The 23,141-nt window shown below is 37.9% G+C and overlaps 1 protein-coding gene across 9 annotated transcripts in view; it reads right to left on the bottom strand.

The window, feature by feature from the left end:
• PCLO (piccolo presynaptic cytomatrix protein) overlaps positions 1–23,141 on the bottom strand; it is a 351,165-nt gene that overhangs the window by 307,729 nt on the left and 20,295 nt on the right. For all 9 annotated transcript variants that reach the window (XR_003990563.1, XR_003990564.1, XM_030479514.1 and 6 more), the window contains exon 3: positions 21,121–22,527. Coding sequence is in view for 7 of the 9 variants with exons in the window: in XM_030479514.1 (XP_030335374.1) it covers positions 21,121–22,527 (1,407 nt within the window). In the remaining 2 variants the exon portion in view is untranslated. The remainder of the gene's footprint in view (positions 1–21,120; positions 22,528–23,141) is intronic.

Raw genomic sequence — 23,141 nt, 5'->3', positions numbered from 1 at the left:
TTAGTGTGTAAGAGAATGGAAATAAATGAAGACTTTGCCTACTGCTAATGAGAAAAAAACAAACAATGAAACAAACGAAAAACCAAAGTGTCACGAATCAAAATTTAGTGCTATATGACTCTTTAGAACAGTAAAAGAGAGAGCGCTCTGCTCATGAATCTAACAGGCTTTACTCTACAGGTGACAACACTTTTCTACTCTTTGCTCAGCCATGTGTCAGAGGAAATGTGAACTACCTGAGAGCTCATCTTCAATTACACTACTCGCAGGCAGAAGAAATCACTTTTATCAATTAGTCTGAATTAGTGTTTAAGACAAACCATCCAGTCTTCTCCAAAATGAGACAATCTCTATATACTACATAGACTGCATTTATTTTTTTCTTGATTTCCATGGTATTTCTCACAGAAGTTCCTGATGTCACACAATGGAAAAATAATATCACCAATTCTTGGTACTTTGTTGCAATAAGTAGGTGTGCTCAGTCCTGTACCTTTTCCAATTATCTATAAATTAGCTTTGTTAAGTTTGCAATCAGAATTATTTACCCTGAGAGCTGCATGTTATTAGACTATGATCATTGGTACTCGAAGAATCTCGCAGAAGCTGATCCTAAACTTTTCCTCATAAAAATAGACTGAAAATATATTTTTCTCTTTTTTTCTAGAGGCCATCTGTTTATTTACATATAAAGTAATTGTTACAGCTTCTTGGGTGCCCTTTCTACATTTCAGCATGCTTTTGAACCACAGGCGCAAAACTATGTTTTACACATAAGAATCGTCAAATACCTCTTGGCCTTTAAATCCAGCACAATAGCATTACAGCATATCAGCATTCTTGCTAATCCAGGATTCATATGCCCACTGCTTCATATTCCATAGCATGTGCTGGAATTTATGTTTACAGCACAGTCAGTGATTCCCTTTTTACTTTAACCATAAGATTACACTTTTCCTTTGCCAGCAGTCTATTATACAGCATCTCTTTCTAATGCAGAAACATCATAATATCCAACAGAAATAAACAAACAAAACCAGATCTGCATATTCATTTTAGATAAATACACATGATGAAATGCTAAAACGAACCTTTCTGAAAACCTTGCCTTTGCAAAATATAGGTAGTACTCTCACAAGGACAGACTTCCTAATGATTTCTGATGATTTACATTCCTAGTTGGGTCAGAGCAGGCTGTATGAAGACAATTTTTTTGTTTCCTATTGAACACAATGCAAACTGGGTATCAACTATTCTGTATGCTGATATACAAGCAGATGGAGACTTTTTAGAGTTTAACAATTTCCATTTTAAAAGCTGTTGTCATCATTTACATTTCAGTAGCATTTAAAAACCGTGGCTAGGATTGCGCTGAGCGAGATGGAAAGCAAACAGCGCTGTCAGGCCAAACAGTCAAGTCAATGACTGAAAAGGGAAATGCAAAACATTGCCTACACATGGTCAGTTTTAGAATCAAAAGCTTTAAATATCCAGTTCAAGTCCACCTTCAGCAAGCATTACGAATTACTGTGGCTGCAGACATCCATTTGGATGAAAAAGATGGCTTGCTTTCAGAAATGACTATAAAGTTGAATTCCTTTCTCGAATATACTGGTGCATATGAGTGAAGCTACTTCAGATTTATACTGATTTAAATGAGAGCAGATGACAGGCTGTAATCTACTGTACGGTTGATCTTATCTGAGAGGTTCACGTGAAAATGTTATATATCTTTACTATAACAAATCTAATAACCATCCTCTTGCATAAAGAAAAATCAGCTGATGACATTATTCCCAACAGCACATAGTGAATGACTGGACTGCAGCTAACCAACCTGCCAGCTGGTATAAACATACCAAACAGGAAAAATGACTGAGCGGACACAGATTTGGGGCTACCTGGTCATGCCCACCAGCTAACTTCCCAGCGTCTGGTACTTGTATGTATTCAGGGTGTTCTTACCTTTTATAAATGAAGGATTGTCAACAGTTGTCAAGGCAATTTGCAATTCTAAGCCTGTGACAAGCTTAGTGGGAAATATGCCTTTAGCGCCTGTCCTTCCTCCAAAACAGCTGAGCTGTAGCAGAAAGTGGTTTTACAGTGCTTGGCTATGTCCTGGTGCAGGGGAAGGCACTCAGGTTTTGAGCCTAACCAAACATTTCCTTCCTATTCCAAGTCAATAGCTTCAGCCATGTGGAGCTGGGCTTGCCAAAGACTTCTCCTGAAAGGCCATGGATGTCACTGCTTCTGGCTGTTACCCACAATTCAACCCCAAGGACCAATTCTAATCTAGGATTCAAGTCTTAAAATAAAGATATATATTCAATCCACATAGAAAAATAAACTTCTGTTCAAACTACACCTTCAGACCAATAATACACAGATGCTTTCTTCTTTAGCTTACACAACAATTAAATCTTCACCAATTGTCAAGACATTTGGGGTTTTAAAATTTTACTTTTTTTTCCTAGGGTTGAATATTACAGAGTCTTTCTTTGGCTTGTCACGATAATTTTATGTTTACCACATTGAAACTAGCTCTTTCACAACACTGATTCAACCTATTTTTTTCCCCATGATTCTATGTCATTATCTATTAGAGGCAATGAAAGAACAAATACAAACAAGCAGTCATTTAAAATAGTAATATATAGTAATGCCTCTTTCAGGCAACCTCAGAACATCTGTTAGAATTGCAGTCAAATATAACAGAAAAATAAGTGTTGTTGTAAGTAATGATAAACACAGTTTATCACACTAACTTTTTTTACTGTTGACGGACAAACTCTCTGCTACGGCAAACCAAACAGATACCAATGATACAATTTGATGTGTTGATATGCTAAGTCTGACAATTCCTACCTAAAATAAAGTTGAAGAGGAATATATTTTTATTAAATGTGACAGATACAATGGTGTCAAGTAGCTCAGCGTAGAAAAACAAGACATTATCATCAAGTTTAGCTGGACAACTGCATTAACATTCAAGTAAACTTGACTCACAGGAGCAACAGCTTTCCCATCTTTGGGGAACAGCTTCATATAGCTATGAGAAATATAAACTGCCATAATAGGCACAGCCTATGCCTGGACTGGGAGACTGTCAAAAAAGGTTGACATGGCAGGGGGGCTGGAACTAGATGATCTTAAGGTCCTTTCCAACCCAAACCATTCTGTGATTAGTATATGCTATTTCAAAACCCAAACATCATTGCAAAGTGCATATTTCTATATATCTTTGCACTTGCTAGCTTTCTTCCAAAATACTCCCACATATTTGCACATATAGTAATTTGCGTATACTGTTTGCAACAAGATCTATGGCACTAAAGCAACTTGTCTGTCCATGGGACAGGATGCCTGCATCACTGAACCCTGCTTCTACTCCAGATTTCTACTCCACTCTAATTAGACAGGCTACAAAGAAGGAATTTAGAAACACTGCACAGTCTCTAGGAAAAGCAAAGCTTAACTAGGATTGAAACTGGCAAGGGACACCAAAGGCAGTGAGAATAGCTTCTACACTAAATAAGCAAGAAAAAATCTGGACAAGAAAAATATAGGCCCACCGCTAAAGATGGTGGATGTAGCACACCCTGGCTACAAAGGTGGCCTATTGCATTTTGGGCTGCTTTCAAAGGACCATAGCCAGTAGATCCGAGTACTTATTAGACTGCATCTAGCACACTGCATCCACTACCATGCCCCCAGCACAAGAAAAACAGTGATAAACTGCAGCAACTTCAGTAAAAGGCAACCAAGATAGTTAGAGGCTCGAGCAACTCCCTTGTGACAAGAAGGTGAGGAGAAAAAGGTTTGTTCAGTTTGGAGAAGACAACTTCAGGGGACTCTAAGCCTAACAGTACTTACAAGGAAGTCATCAAGAATACAGAGCCAAGCACTTCAGAGCAGTGGCCAGTGGGAGGACAAGATACCACAGACTTAAATTTAAACTGAATGTAAGGAAAAACTTTTTCCATCATGTGGACTTTCAAGCATTGGAACAGGTTGTCCACAGATGTTATGCAGTCTCCATTCTTGGAAGCTTTCAAGACTAGATAGGATACAGTCCTGACCAACCTGGGCTGGTCCACTGACCCTGCTTTGAACAGGAGGTTGGGCTAGGTACCATACTGTTGTCCCTTCTAAACTCAATCATTCTGTGTCTGCAATTTAAATGTCTGCATTTAAGCTAGCTGTCTGAGATCCCATTATTTTCAGTGGAGATCCAGTCAATACCATCAATGGAATTTAGTCAATAATTCATAAGACCAAATGTAGATGAATCACATTATTTCATTACATATATTGATTCACTCACTCTTGAGTAAAGTTAACCTTCATGAGCTTGACCAGTTGCAGCTGTCTGCATCATGTACACACGGTCATATGAGCTCCCTCCATTAAGTTTAAAATGCTCATTTCCAAACACAACTCTTCCCACTCTAAAAAAACAACTAAATTCTTGGAAGTGTCAGAATCCTGGAAGTGCAGACTTTGTTTCATCAGAGAATGTCCAGCCAGCTCTAGGAACAATTTGTGGAATGGATTTACTTAGAGCTGAATTTCTGCCATTAGCAATGCCTGTTACAATGTATGTATTAAGGGTTACATGACAGGAAGATGAGATTAAAGAGCAGTCTCCCATCCCTTTCGCCCTCTTCTTTGATGTCCCCAAGTATCGCTGACACTAGCTTGAAGTGTCAGGATCCTGAGTAAACCAACAGGCTCCAGTTGCCCTGCCCAGTCTTAAACCATCTTTCTCTGTAAACCTCCTCTTTCCCTGTCCACAGGTTTAGGTACTTGGGTTAAAGGTCCGCTCTGGTATGCCCTAGCTGTGTAACCCTGGATGAGGTTTCTATGAAAAGAGCTAAGCTGTGGGAGAACTGTTGTGAGAAGCTCCAACTGGGACTTCTATCCATGTAGCCTCCACCCACTGGCTTGGGTACTGCATGGAAGCCTCTGCCCTGCTATAGATATGCTGCACTTTGGTCATACCTCGTTAATGTTGATCCTGCCCTGCTGACTTGAATTCTTGGCTCAAACTCAAATCTGCCTTATGACTACAGACTTCATTTGCAATCACCAACCAGTCTGTTGGCCAAACTCTGTTACTGTCACCAAACCTGCTCTGCTTGACCTGTTCAGATACTGTGGGACTGCACACCTCATCAAGGAGGTCACTGTCTTGCTGTCATCCGCAGCTCCCTTGTGACAGAGCCCAGTCATGTTGACTGCTGACAGCAATTGACAGGTAAGGATTCAATAGCACCACCACTAATACAAATGGAAGCACAAACAATAAATGTGTATTAGTGCTGTCTCAGACTCTTGGACATCTTGTTGATCTATTCAGATTCAGCAACCTATGGAGCCATACGTCAAGTGCTACTTCAAAATTTATGCCTTCAGAATTGCTTCAAAATGTTATTCCTCCAAATTCCTCCTAAAAAAAAAAAAAAAAAAAAAATCTATATTTTTATGGGTTTTTTTTCCCTCTTCTTGTAAGAATATGCATAGGCTAAAAACATTTTTAATATGTCTTACATGAAATATGATGTAATGTCTTCATATGTAACTCCCCTCCCCAATTAAAGTAAAAATCTAATTGTATGTTCTGGAAAGCTTGAGACAAGATCTGAAAAGTACTGAGCAATCATCCAGAAGTGCCTATGATATACTTTCTATTTATATTATTCAATTACGAGTATATGACTAAAGTTTCTGATCATAAACAAATGACACATTTTCAAAAGTTCTCCATCTATGCACTAAATCATTGCACATAGAAACAGAGCAGTATCATGAGAAAACATTATGCATCACTTCAAGTGAATGTACCACATTATTCACCTTCCTAAAAGATTTCATTCATCATAATAGTCTTTACTCAGGAAGAATGAAATTTGTCACCTACATTCCTAATAAGCTTTCTCTTTCTTTCTTAATAGCTCAATCAAGCAGACTGAGCTCCTTATAGGGTAAGTTAATTCTTCAAAGGAGTGAAACATAGCATGCACCTTACCCATAAGTAGAAGGCTGAAGTAGATCAGATTACTCGTAAGAAAGTCTATTATTTCAAAGACTGAGGCTTGAACAGTAAATTCCCAAAATTTCCTGAAAATTGTCGTTCAAGGTTCTAGTGCCATACCTCTAAACGTACCTGGAAACAACTACTAACATGAGTTGTACCTCATCAGTTACCTCATCAGTTTAGAGGATGAAGCTCTGAACTCCTAAATGCCACTATGAAAGTATATCCACAGAGACAGAATGCAAGCAGTTAAACCAGTAATAAGTTCTGCTTCTGTTAGTTCTCAAGGCTGACTTGCTTCAGTCACATCGCATCAGACAATACTATCTACTTAAACCAAGAAACATATTTCTATCTATTTGAACCATCGCTACATGATGCTGATTGACCAATGCTAGCTTCTCTGAAATCAGAGTCATTTCCAGCAACTTTTGAGAAGTAAATCAAGGAAAATGACATTCATATTACCTATTTCATCAACTTTGAGACTCCTTTCTCCTAAAAGACAGCACTGAGACTTTCAAACTTTTACTTCAGCTGCCTCTCAAACAGACATGAAGAATATGCTGTTCAGAGCCTGAGGAGTTTCAGCAGCATGACAAAAGTAATATACATTCTTTCTGGTAGTAATGTCTACAAATGCCTTGCTTTTTTGCCACAGTTCAGCTGACTAACTAAGGATATATCTTATAGTGGTTTGCAATCATCCTTTTTTCCCTGGTTTAATGCTTTAATGCCTCCAAAAGAGGCTTAGATCAGTAAAAGTCAGCAATAGAAATTCCTGATCAACAGGAAACACATAAACTCCAGAGACCCCAGGGAAAAAGTCCAATTAATTGAATTGATCAATTTGTGACTGATGATTGAAACCCACTCCTGTGACTGACAATATGCCTTTCTATCTTTATCTTTGTAGGTCATGCATAATTCCAACATACACTACTTTTACTTTCTTCACTTGAAATTATGTTAGAGTGTTTATTTGGGGTCTGAATCAAAACCTTGTAAAAATGGAACTCTCATATTCTTTCCTTCTAGGTCTTATTTAATTTTGTTCTGCTCATATACAGATAAAGCCTTCAACATTAAGCATCCAAACATTTAATAGATCAGACTTCTGATTTGACATTTTTGACTGAGCAAGGAAACAATTTCACCAAAATTAAAAAGAACTAGCAATAAGGGAAGGTAACAATTTACAGTCTTCACTGGAAACTAAATGGCTTACAAAACGTACATACAAATCTTTGAATGAATCATTTGCAGTGAATCCTTGTACTCCCCTACATTTACCCCATCAAATACAAGAGTCTGTGATGTATTCTAACCAGCATAAAATCCAACCTTTAAAAGATAATATGCAAAAATAGACACATCTGCAGATACATAAGTGATACACAGTATGAATCTATGCATTTGAATTTCTGTACATGCCCATTATTTTTTATGATGCTAAGAATACATAGCCTAAAGACTGAAGTTCCAAATAAAATCATGATACAGATAATTTAAGAGCCCTTCTTTTTAATACTTTCATAGAAATAATTACATCTACCATATTCTACCATGTTGAAGCACTGGCTTCAGGTTTGGTACATTCAGGAGACAAAAAGAATATAACTGCAAGGAAATACACTTATGTTAACAACTGATCTTATTACTTTTTATTACACTAACTTGCAAATAATCATCTTTCTGTCAGCACCTTCTTATTTCCACTTGCCTCGTTTCATTTCTCTTAATGTTTTAAAAAATGGATCTTATTTTCTGGTAATTAAATAAAATGAGATGTTCACATGTTTAACTTTACTATCAAGTGGAAAATAGGCAATAACAATAACTGCTCCAGAATGGCTGAAAATAAAAGGTGGAGAGAAGAGAATGATTCTATAGCAGTGATCTTGTTTTGAACACAAAATTCGAGATGTATCTCTTCTCAGATAGATTCAGTGCCATAGTTTTAAAGTCAAGTGCAGAAATACAAGTGATGCCAAGGAAACAGCAGATGAGAACTGTCAACAGAAATAAATATTTTTATCTGAACAGAAACTGTACATGAGAGGTATGTTCGAAAATGTGAAAGCACTTACAAGGCTTACCTGGGAAATTATTTGTTTCTAACATCTAGTACCTGACCCTACTTTATCAGCAAGTACATATTTTGTACTTAGAAATTCAAAGTATAAGCTTCTTAAAACAGTATGAGTCTACTGGCATTCCATTTCCTTTTTATTGAAGGAGTTGCATAAATAGGATTCTAACACATGAAGAAAGAAACCTGTGCAGAGAAAACTGATGTGCCATTGGAGGACATGGAGGACACCTTGACTTCTCCTGTTTTCTGTTATACACATAAAAGGTTTAGTACTGAAAGAAATTAAATGCTTTTCAATGCTCTTTTCAATGCTTCCTCACAATTAAGCCACTTTTTACACAGTGTATGCAAGCAATAAGCAACTAATTAAAAGGGATATTAATACCCTGCAATACACACAGAATTATTCCAAGTCATAAGGACAGAACTAATCAACCAGAAAGAAAATTAGAGTAAATTTTCCTAGATATGGACTAAAAATTATATCCTGCATGCTGATAAAGACCCAAACATTTTTCCCTGATTCCTCCTGTAATTATAATACAGCAATAATTGCTTCCTACTGATTATCAATAACATACAGAAAAAGTGGAATTTATAATATTAGCTCTAGTAGAATTTCTAGATACGTCAATTCTGATGTCATATCCCCAGATTCAAAAAGCAAATGACTACTTATTCTTGAATAGCAAGTTTAGATCAAAAAGATACAGGCTATGTGCTAGTAGAAAATTACCAGTTATATATGGACAAGTCATACAAACAAAACGTTATTTAAGAGCATGAAGGTCTTCACTATGCCGGTGTGGAGACACTGACACAGGTTCCCCAGAGAAGTTGTGGCTGCCCCATCCCTGGAAGTGTTTGAAGCCAGGTTGGACAGGGCTTGGAGCAACCTGCTCTAGTGGAAGGTGTCCCTGCCCATGGCAGGGGGTTGGAACTAGATGGTCTTTAAGGTTCCTTCCAGCTCTAGCCATTCTGTGATTCTATAAATCCTATTTGAATATAGGGACTAACTCTTGTCACATACACAGAGGTTCAGAAAATACATCTTTACTGAATAAATTTTCATTTCAGACCACTTCAAAGGTCTGTAAATTTCAAGGTATTTTTTAAGGCCTCACATTTTACAATAAGCATATAGCATTTCAATATGCAACAAGTTTTGCAACTGGAAAATCAGTTACTAAGTTACCTAATTAACCCTGCATTTTTTTTTCTCCCCCACTTGGAGCAAAAAGAGACACTTAATAAAAATCTTCAATGTAAAAGAGGAAGGAACGCCATGGTAAATAAAAGAAAATAGCATAGGTAACTCTTTCAGCATATATGGAGAGGAGGTTGATTTAGGAGGAGGAGAAAGTAGAAAGTAGTGTTTAGCTGAACTGATTATAAATATTCCAGACATAAAGATCAGGTGCAAAATTCGACTCCCGGAACATTATGTGAAATTTTTGTTTGGATTCTGTTCTAACCCTTCCTTCCCTTCAAAACAGTATCGATACCTTTTACTGTTAAATTGTTAATATAACTTGGAGAGGTCAATATACACCTGCCATGGAGAAGATCTGCTAAGACATACATTTTGTAGAGATATCATAGTAATCAGAAATCTGCACTTTATACCTTTGGCTACTATCATTATCTGTGTGAAGTCCACTAATGTGGACTAATAGCCAGTTTAAAGTTAGTACTCCTTGGAGTGAGCTGATCAGGGTTTCTTTCCTCTGGACCCCACCATCTTCAAAAACATTTATAAGTTAATAATTATTAGCCAGGTTGGATGGGGCTTTGAGCAACCTGGTCTAGTGGAACGTGTCCCTGCCCGTGGCAGGGGGTTGGAACCAGATGATATTTAAGGTCTCTTCCAACCTAAAATTCTATGATTCTATGAACTGCATTTACAGCAAAATGCTTCATTGCATCCTGTCAGTACAGTGCTATAAGACACAACGCATGTGTGTTCTGTGCCCTTGAGTATGGTATGAGACTTAGGGGTGGCATGGGGCAAAAAACATACCTGGATACCTGCAACATCCTGGGCTGTATTAGTTAAAAGCATAGCTAGCAGGTCTAGGGGGTGGTTATTCCCTTGTACTCAGTACTGGTGGGAGAGTCCTGTGTCCAATTCTGGGCTTCCCAGTACAACAGAGACATGGAAATACTGGAGCAAGTCCAGCAAAGAGTCATGAAGATGATTAAGAGACAGGAGCATCACTCATACAATGAGAAGCTGAGAGAGCTGGAACTGGACAAAACAAACGTGGTGAAAAGAAGGCTCAGGGAGGTCTTCTCAATGTGTGTAATGTGCCTTTAGTACCAATACAGGTACTAAGGACAGTAACATCATCAAATGTATCTTCATCTCATCCTGGAAAGACAACCACAAGCAAACTCAAATGTGCCCATGGAAATCATCAGGGAAAGTACATCATGCCTCAGACCAAGGGTGTTCTTGGAATAAGCCAATTCACCATATAGATCTGTGTTAAAGCTGAACCATTCTTGATTCCAACTACCAACAGGATACAGAAGAAAGGAGGGGGAGAGAAGAGCATGATTTTTACTGAAGCCTTCAATTAAGACTGTAACTAATTGTAACACATTATGGATTCAAAAAAGAGTTCCGTTAGCTACACTGTGCATTAGGCCTCAAGAAAATGCACCGACTGGATTTGTCATTTGAAGGATGACACAATCCTTACAGGTTTGGACAGAAAGCAGCACAGGTAAAATATTTAACAGGATGCCAAAACAAATGAGAGATTATGTTTTGATCAGGAGACCTTTCTGCTGATAGGTGATACAGAAGAAAAATGGCAGCACTCTTTCTCTTTAGAGGTCTGGGATAACAGTGTAATTGAGTCCTAGCTATACTGGGCACACGACCTTAAAAATTCACTACACAGCACAATACAAGTGTTCTTGGCTCAGACATGATTCAGGACAACACAGAAGCACACTGTAGGTCAGCACAAAGGTGTACGTACAGAAGCCTGCAAAAGAAGTAGCTCTGTTTTACTTGTTCTGTAATGAGTCCAAAGTTGACACTTTCACATCTTACAAATGTCAGACTGTGACATCAACCCTAAGCCACCTTAAGTATATTCAAAACATAATTTTTTTCTAAAAAAAAATCTAAATCAAAACTTTGTTTTCTTCAGAATTCTTGCCTTTGTGTAGCTACAATTAAACATTACAAAATGCAAATACTTGTAGAGATAGTGCTGGAATCCAGTGTCCAGTTCTGACTGTAAAAGTGGAAAACAATTCTGAGACACCAAAAACACTAGCCAGAAAGTAGAGCATGTTGAAACTTTACTGGTTTACCCAATTTTCAGGGTAAACCAGACTTTTTATCAAACAAAATATACAGTGCATATTTCAATACAAAAACACTTAAGAAATGTCAAGTATTTCAAATATTCCCTTTTTTCCCCGCTATGCAATTCAAAAGTGAGAAGGGAGCATCTGAAGTGGGGTATGTGCTTAGATTGGCTTTTATGTGATATGTCAGAGTTCAATGTTTCAGTGACAATTCCAGTTGAATTTCTGTCGGAAAATAATATTACTATAGAAATTTAAGGGTTGGGCTGGAGTGGGGAAAGTGGGGAATAGGAAGAGGTGTATTTAAAAGCTTTTCCAGACAGTAAAGGACTTAGCAGCATGCTCTAAATGTATAAAAAGATAGTTACTAACTAGTATCTTCAAGACAGTAGCCATGAGTTTGTCAGCATTCAGAAAAAAATAGGTATCTTTATGTATTCTTCTTCTATAAAAGAGAAGATACAAAACTTAAGATTAATTACAAAAGTGACACTTCCAAAAAATTCAGAGATTAGTATTGACAACTCATGATGAGGATCAGAGTTATGTCATCATATTCAATGTGTCATTGCAAATGTGTGCAATTATGAGAACGCCATTATTAAACAAAAAAAAAAAAAAAATCACAATAATATACTCCTTATAGATGAATCAGGAAAATGTTCAGAAATCTCAAAAAAATTGGAAAGATTATAAATACATCTGCAGGTTTTAGCCCAATTATTCAGGTAACTGCTAGGACACAAAATTTCAAAAAGAAGTAGCTACATTCATCAAAATTATATATTTAAGGTCAGGATTTCTTATGCTCAATTTCTAATCTCTGTACATGACAATTGGACAGTTTCCAATGTGAGGGCTGTTTGCTAAGGAAAAGCAAAACAAATAAATAAATAAACCCAAGCCCAAATAGAAATACTAAACACAGAAGACCACCATATGGTCTTTCAAGTCTTGTCCTTAGAAGCCTACATTACCTCACTGCCTAAGTAATTTCATTAACCTCCAAAACACAGATGGAAAACTAATATACCTTATCATTCTTCTGAATGAGTGTTCTGGTCTGATACAGCCCAGTAGCTTACAGGTTTTTTTCCAGTGACTGCAAAATTGTATTATTTTCTCTCCCTGACTCAATAGCATTTTGTACAAAATTCAGGCAGAATAGTTTAGAGGCAGCTAATCCCCCTCTTTAGCATCAGTCCATGACCTCTTGCTTCAGATGCTGCTAGACAGCATCTCAAACAGCTTACTGGCATGAACCTAATCTCCTTTCCACAACTGTATAGGAGCTTAGGTTCTCTTCAACCCCCATCCTTACTCTTAGCGAAGGGTAATTGATGGAGAAATCAATGTAAGAGGTAAATAATATTAAAGCTAACGCCAGGTTTGTTCTCATTCTGGTCCACTGAACCATATGTATTTCAGAAATATTAAAAATAATTACTGGCCACTGTCACTTTAAATGACACCTTCTTCCCACTACTCAGAGAGAAGTACTATTGTGTAGCATACAGAACAGTAATCAGAAAAGTGCCCCATCTTGCTCATTTCTTCTCTTTCTTTACATCTTAAGGTTTAATTCATTATTTTTACTGCTGGTCACACTCCATGCAAGCAGTTACAATTAACTGCAAAATGCCTTCGATTACACTTGTGCAATCCCATGAAGTTTAAAATCACCACACAGCAGTGTCAACTTATTTTTAGGCCTGCTTCATGCAAAATTTTGACCTTTCTTTACTAACATACTGTCATGGTGTGGCAAACATTGGCCTTTTGGTCAGCAGAAGCATGACATATGCTTTTAAACATATGCAGTAATTGGAACTATTCACTGCTGTAACAACACGAACAGTTTGATTCTGCAAGAAATAAGAACACAAAATGCATGCAAATGTTTAAATTTACAGTGTACTCCCTTTTCAGAATTTTATTAAATACTTAGATATCTATCTGTCCTAGTAATTCAAATATTGCATTAACAAATATCCAGTGAAAAATATTCTAAGATATATAATGTCCTCAGAGATCATTTAAAAAACGCTGTTATAGGATTTGCTCCTAGAAAGAGCACCAGCTTTTCATATTGCTGGAATAGAAAAAAAATACAATTCCATTTGCAGCTCCCCTATAGCAAATCTATCATTCCAAAACCATATCAGGGTTCTGATAAAAACAGGTAAATCATACAATCACAGAATGGTTTGGGTTGGAAGGAACCAATGCTTTTTATATTTACGATCACAGAAGTTTTCACACTGTCTGCCCATATCATTAATGTGATCAGATAGTAAATAAGGTCTTACTAAGGTATCTCAGCTGGGCACCAAAAGAAAATTGAGGCACTTACCATCTATTACATTTTGTCTGCTTGCTTAACAAAATCTAAGTGTAAGTGGGTCAAAATGTTTTAGACTCATTGGGTCTTATCTTGAAATTTACTAAGTCTGACACCAATATTTAAAGTCTCTAATTAAACATTTCTGTTTCTCAGTAAAACATGAACAGAAAAGTATTCTTCCATAACATAAAAGACAAAATAAAATTTCCTTATCTCAATAAAATACAGCCTTTTTTAAAATATTATTACACAGTTCAGAAAAAAAAAAAACCCAAACTTGGATGCAATTAATACCAGCTTAGCTTTCAGAAGACATCTTCCTCACTTAATAACAGGACACCAGCCAAATTTCTAATGAAATAATGGAGAAGAAAATCACCTGGCTCCAGGCCAGGTCAGTAATTTTCCTGATTATCTGTTTTAGACGTGTGACTCCAGCCTGACCTTCTCTAATACACCAGTCTATAAACTGCCCAATTTCCTAATGGCACAGGAAAAAGTAAACCACGCACACGATTCAACATTGAAAGTTTTGCGTTAATCGTTCACCTACACATTTTATGTTTCAAAGGTTCAAATACATCTGGAGATGTATTAAATGTACATAGGTAAAGAAGCCATTGCATACGAATTCCAACTGGATGAGGAAAATAGCCATCTAGACAGGAACTGCTGTGTGTCAACAGCAGTGCAGTAGAGATCCCTTTGGATTTCACACCATCAATGGCCATTACCAACATTAATAAAAGCCACCTGGCCTTGCCATTGCTTTATGTCTATATCTCATTGTTTGTTTCAACTGTATTTATCCATCCCCAGAGTTCTTTGTTCTGAGAGGTAATTTGCAAACTTTTAGAGACAAGAATAAAGGAAACAAACAGCAGGCAATTAATCATGGTAATAGTGCTTCCAAAGGTCACACTATCACTTTGAGCAATGATACTAATCTTTTTCACTCCTTCAATTTAATACTGGAGTTGGGGGGGGGAGGAATCCCTAATTTTATTGTCATAACTACAGTTCACTTAGGGGGGAAAAAAAAAAAACCTAAGAATGCAATCTTGTAGTTAATGCCTTGACTAGTAACCCTGGAGATCCAAGAAGCCTTGCTTCCAAATAATATACCATGATCATCACATTCAGAAGTAACCATCAAGACCTGACTGCCAAAAATATGAACCTGCATTAGTGTATAACTTGCTTTGGACCAAGTAGCCTTACTGAAATGCAAGACATCTCATCTGTTCAGAGAAACTTGTGAGAAAGTAAGGATGCTCACATTTCCCTCTACAGTGACAGGCAATTCAAACAAAACCATCATGAGATGTCTATTAATTAGCTTATCTGGATGCAGTGGCTTACTCTTGACTTCAGTTCCTCCATTGCAACTCAAAGAGTGCAAACTCATAGGGTCTTGGAGGAGACCGAGAGACAAGAAGCTTGGCTGTAGCATCCCCTGAGCTGAGGATGGGAGTTCTGAAGTCACATGTCTATTTGCAGATCTATACTTTGCTTATAATATTACTGAAGAACAAATAAACTCAACACACCACCACATTGTACTCGACCATGAACAGGCTTTTTTATTATTATTATTAAATAAAGTAGCCTGACATGTTTAATGCCAAACAGTACTGCCTCTGGGTGAATTATTCTTAAGACATGCCGAAACGAGATCCCAAAAGCGGCTTCATCTAACACCTGGATTCTAAAGGGATTTAAACAGAAGCTAGACACTGCTCAAAAGGAATGGCCCTAACCATGTGCAAAAGACAGAAATTCAGGCCTCCGGAGAATAATCAGATAAAAATAGGGCTTTCTGGAACACAGCTTCAGTTGAGGCATCAGAGAAGGACAGAAGCTCCTAACACATACTTAGAGGTATCATGGACAAGTCCCTGTCTTTAAGCATATAACTACCTCTGCAAATATGAATACCAGAAGCCTAACTCTGTCGATGAAGCTTTTCATCCTTATTTCAAAGGTGATTTCAGGCATTACTTTTTTTTTTTTTATCTGTGTTCAATTTTTACTAAACCATCCATCAAAGGGTCATTCCATATTAGCCCTCCCATTCTGTATATACACAATAATTTACATCTATTAAATGGAAGAGGTGAGTTGTTCTGTTATTAAAAATCTTTCCATTTAAATGTTGTTTCTATTATGCATATTGAATTAAACAGAAGTAGGATACCTCCGCTGGAGTTAATTTAATTCTGATAGTCAACAAATACAGTGGGGGTTTTATCATCTAACATGCACTCTGTTTTTCAACGCCACATTTTATCTTTCGAAATAATGATTAGTGGCAGTTTTAACATCTTCTCAATTATAAAGACTTATCATTTAAAGGATGAAGTCTCCATAAACTTTAGTGAATACATTGTGTTAGCCTAGTATGTTCTGTACTATTTGGTTACAGTTATTAAACAATAATGGCTTTCTTACAATCAGAATTTTTAAAGGAGCTTTAAATACAAAGGGAGAGGGAAAAGGCAGAGAAGACAAATTACGCAACGGAAAGGAGTGGTTGTTTTTCTTTTTGTATTTTAAGTGCAAATCCTTCTTCACTGTGTTTCCCAGACACCATCTGCTTCGAAAACAACTCATCACCAAACATAACAGAGGAGATAGGAACTCCCAATAGGAGTTAAACCTGCCAATCTGCAGAATGGTCTGAGCTTCCTCAAATAAGAAAAATACCATACTGCAGAGTTGTTGATAAATTAAAGAGAGGCAATGTGTGTCACCTCAGATGATGCAGTACCCCATTTTAGAGATTTTAATTAGAATCATAGGTGGTTCATTACTTTACAATGTTCCTGCACACTTGCTTTATGAAGTCCAAACTACATTTGGGCATTCAATAGCAAGATACATTCCACTTCAGATACGTTTGTTTGGGGTTTTTAATTATTTTTTTAAAGCCTACTATTAAAGCCAGAATAAAGGGTCACACCCGCTGAAGTCCTCACTCCACCTGCAAGTAGATATCAGTGAATGTTTGACAAAATAGAAACTGCCAGAATTATTTACATCAGGGGCCTACCTGTGCCAGTATCCTTTCTGCAGGGTTTTAGGAGGAGGTACAAGAACCCAATATGTATTCAGGTATACGACAACATGCCACGACAAGAGAGCTCCTTTCATCTTCAGAGAGGCTTATATCAGTTCCAAAATGCTATATGTTTCTTGTTACTTCTAGAGGTTCTTACTGGAAGAGCAAGGTACCATTTTTAACCTGTTTATACTGTTGAGTTTAATGATAGCACTATGCTTACTTAGAAAATGAGTTTATCTTTTTGCTTTTCCCTCTCTCTGTAGTATATGGGGAGAAGAAAAAAGTATTTATTTAGTTTGGTCTAATAAGTAACAGTGGGGAAATAAATTATTAGAAAAGTATCCAAACTCTTTTGGTGAGTTATACACCTACATATAAAAAATATCTATGATATAAGAATATGGATTGGACAGGAACCATCGAGGCCATTGTTTATAGATTCCTGCTATCATATCCATACATCAGTTTCAGATAGACTATACTCTCTGTAATAAACAGGTTAAGAAGCACCACTCCCTATGTGAAATTGCTTACATTATCTATTCTGACCACATCTCTTACATCTTTTTTAAACAAGAAATCCTTAGCAAGCCTGAGATACGATGTCTTTTCTGCCCTTCCCCAGTCCTTCCTGTCCTTCTCCTTCATTCAAAACAATCCTCACCTTTCTGTAGACCCAATAATTTATTTCACACAATATTTATTTATTGGAACATTCTTTACTTCCAAGTACCTTCCCAGATAATTTTATAGCTATCAGTACACTAAAAAGCGCTCCTGTTGTTCCCTTAGCAGTTGTATTAGATTAAAACCATTAGCACACTTGGCTATACTAACGTTACGTTTTGAGCTCTTTCTGTTCATAACATGTGACTCTATTAAGATGTTATTCTTTCTTGTTCCCCATATAGATTCTACAAATTTCGATAGCTTAGTTTTCCTTAGCTTAGTTTTTAAATCTTTAATTTTACTACTACATTAATTCATCACAGGTTCTATATTCCTGACCCTGCTGCCTCAACATACTTAATTACATTACAAGCAACCATCTCTGCTCTTGTTCAATATTCCAAACAGCTTCACTGAATTTTAAATGCACAAAATGGTCGTTGCCATACACTTCATTTCTGGCTTCAGCAGTTGCGATCTTGTGCTTTGTTACTAAAAATAGAGCTGCTTCCAACTACCTGAGCTGGAAAGCTAATTACAGAGCTGGTAAACAGTGCTCCTCCCTATTAAGCAAATGGTAGAACAAAGAGTCTGCTAATGCACTAGGGCGCACATAGTCCTGTGGGTCTTTGAAATCTATCAAGTGTCATTTATTTAATCATTTGTGGCTGTTCGCTTCATGGATAAATTACCATTTAAGTAAATAACTGTTTGACTGTTGGATCAACAAATCAGGGAGAAACAGAACAATCAGCCCATTTTAGGAAAAAGTCTTCTAGCCTAATTCTCAAATCAGAATAATTTCACTGAAGTAAATAGCATGTTGTTGATTTAGACTAGGTAAAAGCCTAGATATCTTATTTCCTGCAGTAGAGGGGTTATTAGAGGACTGACTCTTAGCAGCAGCTTAAAGACTTTTTCTTGAGAGTTATTTCTGTCACATACAGGCAAGAACAAACAACTGCCAATGTAAGAAAGCTCCTTCTTCCCTTAAAAATACTCTCAGATATGTTTGCAGTACAGCAGCATGATGCCTGGAGGACATTCCCTGATGAAAGACCTTAAGGTAGAAGTGCCCACAGAGTTCAAATGCTCCTCTGTATTTGTCAATGAAACGCTGGTTTCCCTGCTCTGCAGGACTGATTCTTACCATATAGCCCAATGCAAGCTTTGTTGGTAGGTTTCAGCCATCACTCAGTCAATAAAACTCAACTCATTTTCAGCCATTGCTGAGGCAATATATAGATAACACAGAAGCAACTGTTATAATCACTGTGATATAGCTGCAACTCCTAAGCAAAACTGTAAAATACCTGTTACATTTGTTCATACAAAACATTTTCTGGGGCCAAGATGAAATACAGCTTTCTGAAATTATTGTTTTCTTTGAATACTGAATATAGAATATGATAACTAGGTAGAAACTCAACACAAATTTTTAAAAGCATTTCTATTCCTCCTTCCTAACCCTCCCCAAAAATAGAGACAAGTAAATAAAACCTCCAAGACTGTACTCAACCAGTTAGAAAGTTTTGATGGAGGAAAAGAGTACGTTAGTGAGTTTAAACTATTTGTCATTATCATGTTTCTGTCATGTAACAGCTATATACTATACACAGTGCATACAAGGGACTAACTGCCATCTGAGGTTAATGACACAGCTCATTTGGGAGAGGAGAGGATGAGCTCCCTCTTCTGTCTCCCATCTTTACAAAAAGGAAAGTCAGGCTGTCCTCAAGCCAAGCAAACCACCTCCTGTTGTGAAGGAAAAGCAGTTTTCCAATTTTTAGCGAAAATGATTGGAAAAAAGAAGGTAAGAAGGTAACTGTGGACAGAGGTGGAAATGTGTAGTATAAGGAAGAAGAAAATTCAAAAAGGATTAAAAAAAAAAAAAAGGGCAAAGAGAAGCATGAAGAAGTCAGACTACAGTGATGGGAAAAGAGAAACAGGTTTCCTGCCTTCTCATCTGAAACAGAAGAAATACAGAGTATGTCTGCACAGCACAAGGCAGTCCCACACCATCACACCTAAGTCAACTCTGAAGAAGCCAATTCAGGTACCAGGACTTGCGTAGTTGTCATTTTAGCACAGTGCTTAACCTGAACTCACACTATCTTGTTTCCATGGTATTCTGTGGATGCATACTAGAGTGCCTCTGGAGAAAGTCATATGCATTTTTCACATTTAAAACCTAAGTGTGTATCTGTATGCATGCGTGTGCATACACACACGTGTGTGTATGGGGCAGGAAGCCAGACAGTGATGAAAGAATGTGTGTGTGATTGGTGGAATTCAGTGCATAAGCAACATTAAAAGTCAAATGAATCCTGGCTTTTAATCGCTGATCAATCTTCCTGTATTTTTAGACCTTTCTTTCTAACCTAAATGACCACACAGGCAGTAGGCAACATATTCCTAAATTAGATAAAATGTGCTTGTTATTGTAGGACAAATGCCTTTCAAATGATAGCATTTTCCAGAAAATAATCCATGAAAAAAGCATATGCAGACAACATACGCAGTATTTTCCCTGCAACTTGCTATTTCTCCAAATGTTTGTTCTCACCTTAAGGCAGAGACGTGATAAACTTTAACCCTGGAAGCCATTTCTAATTTATTCATTCAGATTTCAAAGACACGACTTTGACAGCCTCTTTCCTCATGTGCTGCACGGACCAACCTACACATTTAAATTACTCACGAGTATTTTTAGGTGGTCTGCTTCTGCTGAGTTGAACTTGCCAAATTGATAGGGCAAGTAAGATGTGCCTCTGTTAATCTAGTATAAAGTTTCCAATCCTCTTGGCAAAAAAAAAGTACAAGAAAGAAAGGAAGGAGGGTAAAAACATAGAATGTGAGAAAACTGTTAAAGATAAGTTGCTCAACTCTTTAAACATAAATTGGCCCTACTGGATCTGTCTTGGACAATCATGCAAAAGGCACTTTCAAACTCATACTCCATAATGAATGAAATTACTTTTTGATCTTACATTGTTCACACTAAAAAGTTACATATTTCACCACACAGGTATCACTCAAAATTCAAGCTTCCTAATGAGTACATCAGCATATGCAACAACTCCAGAGCCAGAATGAGATTAACGGAATAAATTAGGGATATATTAAACAGGAGGGAATAGGAATAATTAAGCATTAACACATTCCTTCATTCAATAATTGTTTGAATTAAGGGCATTGATTAAAGAAGCACACATATTAACATATAATACTGAAGCACATGAAAAAGAACCTTATCCCATGATAGACTGAAAGTACAGTAGTCTGCTGTATCACAGTAGCACCAACTGCAAACCAGTTTGTAACTATAATTATCTGCTTACGCCTCAAAAACCTAGCAACCACCTATACCAGGCTCCATTAATCTGCAGAAGTTCATTGGATGTACTTTCTGACTACTGACCAAGATTCATTCAACAGAGATATTTAAAGCCCTTAGACGATGAAACACTCGAATTTTCATATTTTATGAATTCAGTAGCCAAAAATCAGCTACAGACTGGTCTCCACAGCACAGGGAGCCTGCAAGTAGGAACACAGGGTAAATACAGACTCCATCGCCTTACCTCTGCTATGTGAGGCATCGGGTTAAATCCACAGAGATTGCAGACAACTTTCTTGCACTCTGTACATGTATTAAAGTTGGGGGGATCCTTAGAACCAATATTTAGTCCAGTTTTACAAAGGGGACAAGACTCTTTAGGCTGGCTGGCTTTCTCTGGTTCCGACAGCCCAGCAGGTTTCTTCGTTTCAGCAGCCTGGGGCTTGCTGTCTTTAGTCAAACCAGGTTTCTTTTCTAAATCAGACGCTTTAGCTGTTAAAACACCATCCACTTTTGATGGGTCTGGTTTTTCAGTCATAGGGGGCTTGGCTTCTTTCTTCACGGGAGCAGCTTTTGGAAGAGGCTGAGCCTGACCAGCCTCTTTGGGAGCTGCCTGAGAGGCTGGAGGCTGTGATGGAGGCTGAGGCTGTTTCACTGCAGGACCAGGCGGAGCAGGGCCTGATGTCTGAGACCCCGGCTGACTCGCTGTGGAGATTAAATTTGAGGCCTGGCTGAAGATTGAAGCTCCAAATCCAAAGAGTTTCCCAGTGACTGTTTCTTGTGGTGTTGTAGGCTGAGGCTTAGGGGCATCCGTGATGCCTCCCAGATTAAGGCTGAAACGCCTTGGCTGCTCTGGAGTTTTCTGAGGAGGCTGGGGTTGAGGTGCCAGCTGGGCTGGCACTGGCTTGGGACCTGCCCCTGCTTGTGTGCCCTTGGGAGCTGGTTTGGCATCAGGCTTTGGGGACGGTTTTGTCTGCAACTTCTTAGGATCATCTTTTGCTTGTGTCGGCTCAGCAGGCTTTTGAATTTTAGCATCTGGTCTAGCCCCAGGCTGAGACACAAGTTTGGGATCTGACTTCTGCCAAGACACTTGTGGAAGAGCTTTGGAATCTGGTTTGTCCCCAGCTGGCTGTGTGTCCTGTGGCAGCTTGGCAAGCTCCGGCTTTGGGGAATCTATCACTTTCTGTTGAGCTGGTGAAGGTCTGGGACCTGCCGAATCCTGTTTCGGCCCTGGTGCTGCAGAAGTAGGCACAGTGTCTGCTAAGGGCTTCTGTATACTGGGTTGTTTTTGCTTATCTTCAGCCTGTGGTGGCTTGGCCTGATCAAACTTTGGAGTAGGATCTATTTGCTGGGAGGTCTCAGTCGGCTCGGCACGGGGTTGTTTCGATTTTGCAGGGGGAGACCCAGGCAAGGAGGGTTGCTTTTTCTGTGGCAAGGGTTTCTTCGATTCTGTCAACTGAGAAGGATCAGGTTTTGGAGAAGCATCTTTCTTTTGAGCTGGCTGTGGCTGGGGAGATGGTTTAGCTGGGGAAGATGGAATGGGTGTCTTCTGTTTGGGCGGAGGTGGCTGTGGCCCAGGACCACGACCTGGCGCTAGGTCACCACCTAACGCTCTTTGCATCTGGCAGTTTAAACAGAGCCATTCATTAATCTGCAGGAAAAAAAGAAATTAAAGGTATTATTAATAACATAAGACAAAGTTAATGAAATCAACATAATAATAGGCTGTTCTAGTGTTGCAATGGCTTGTTGAAATATTTCAGACTTCTGTGTAAAAAGAGAGAAATATTACAACTGATACTGTTTTGTGGTTAACATGGCCAAATGATTTTCTCATTCTTCTCCATTCCTGTGATTTGAGCTCTCTCTGAGCCCATGCTTCTAATGACTTCACATTCAGTTTAACACACAGCTGAATATTGGAGGATTAAAAACCCAGCAGAATGAAAACATGCACTGGAATTTCATGGGACCCAGAAGCGACTCATTTACAGCAACGATTTGCCAGAATAAAGATAAATACTGCTAAAACAGTTTGACACATCAAGTTTCCTGACAGAAAACAATAATCAGAATTAAAGCACAGTAAATGCGTAATTACCTTTAAGCATACATCTATCAAGCTCTTCATATAGCTTGTGGGTTTGGTAATAGTTTAAACCACAGAGCACAAGTATTGGCAGTAAACATGTATCCAATGAATTGGGCACAGAAGCGTGTTAATGGGCATCATATATTACACAGACTTCCACTTTACCACCAATT

Source organism: Strigops habroptila, chromosome 3 (assembly GCF_004027225.2).
Source record: "Strigops habroptila isolate Jane chromosome 3, bStrHab1.2.pri, whole genome shotgun sequence".
Taxonomy (NCBI): domain Eukaryota; kingdom Metazoa; phylum Chordata; class Aves; order Psittaciformes; family Psittacidae; genus Strigops; species Strigops habroptila.
This window is presented reverse-complemented; position numbering and strand designations above follow the sequence as displayed.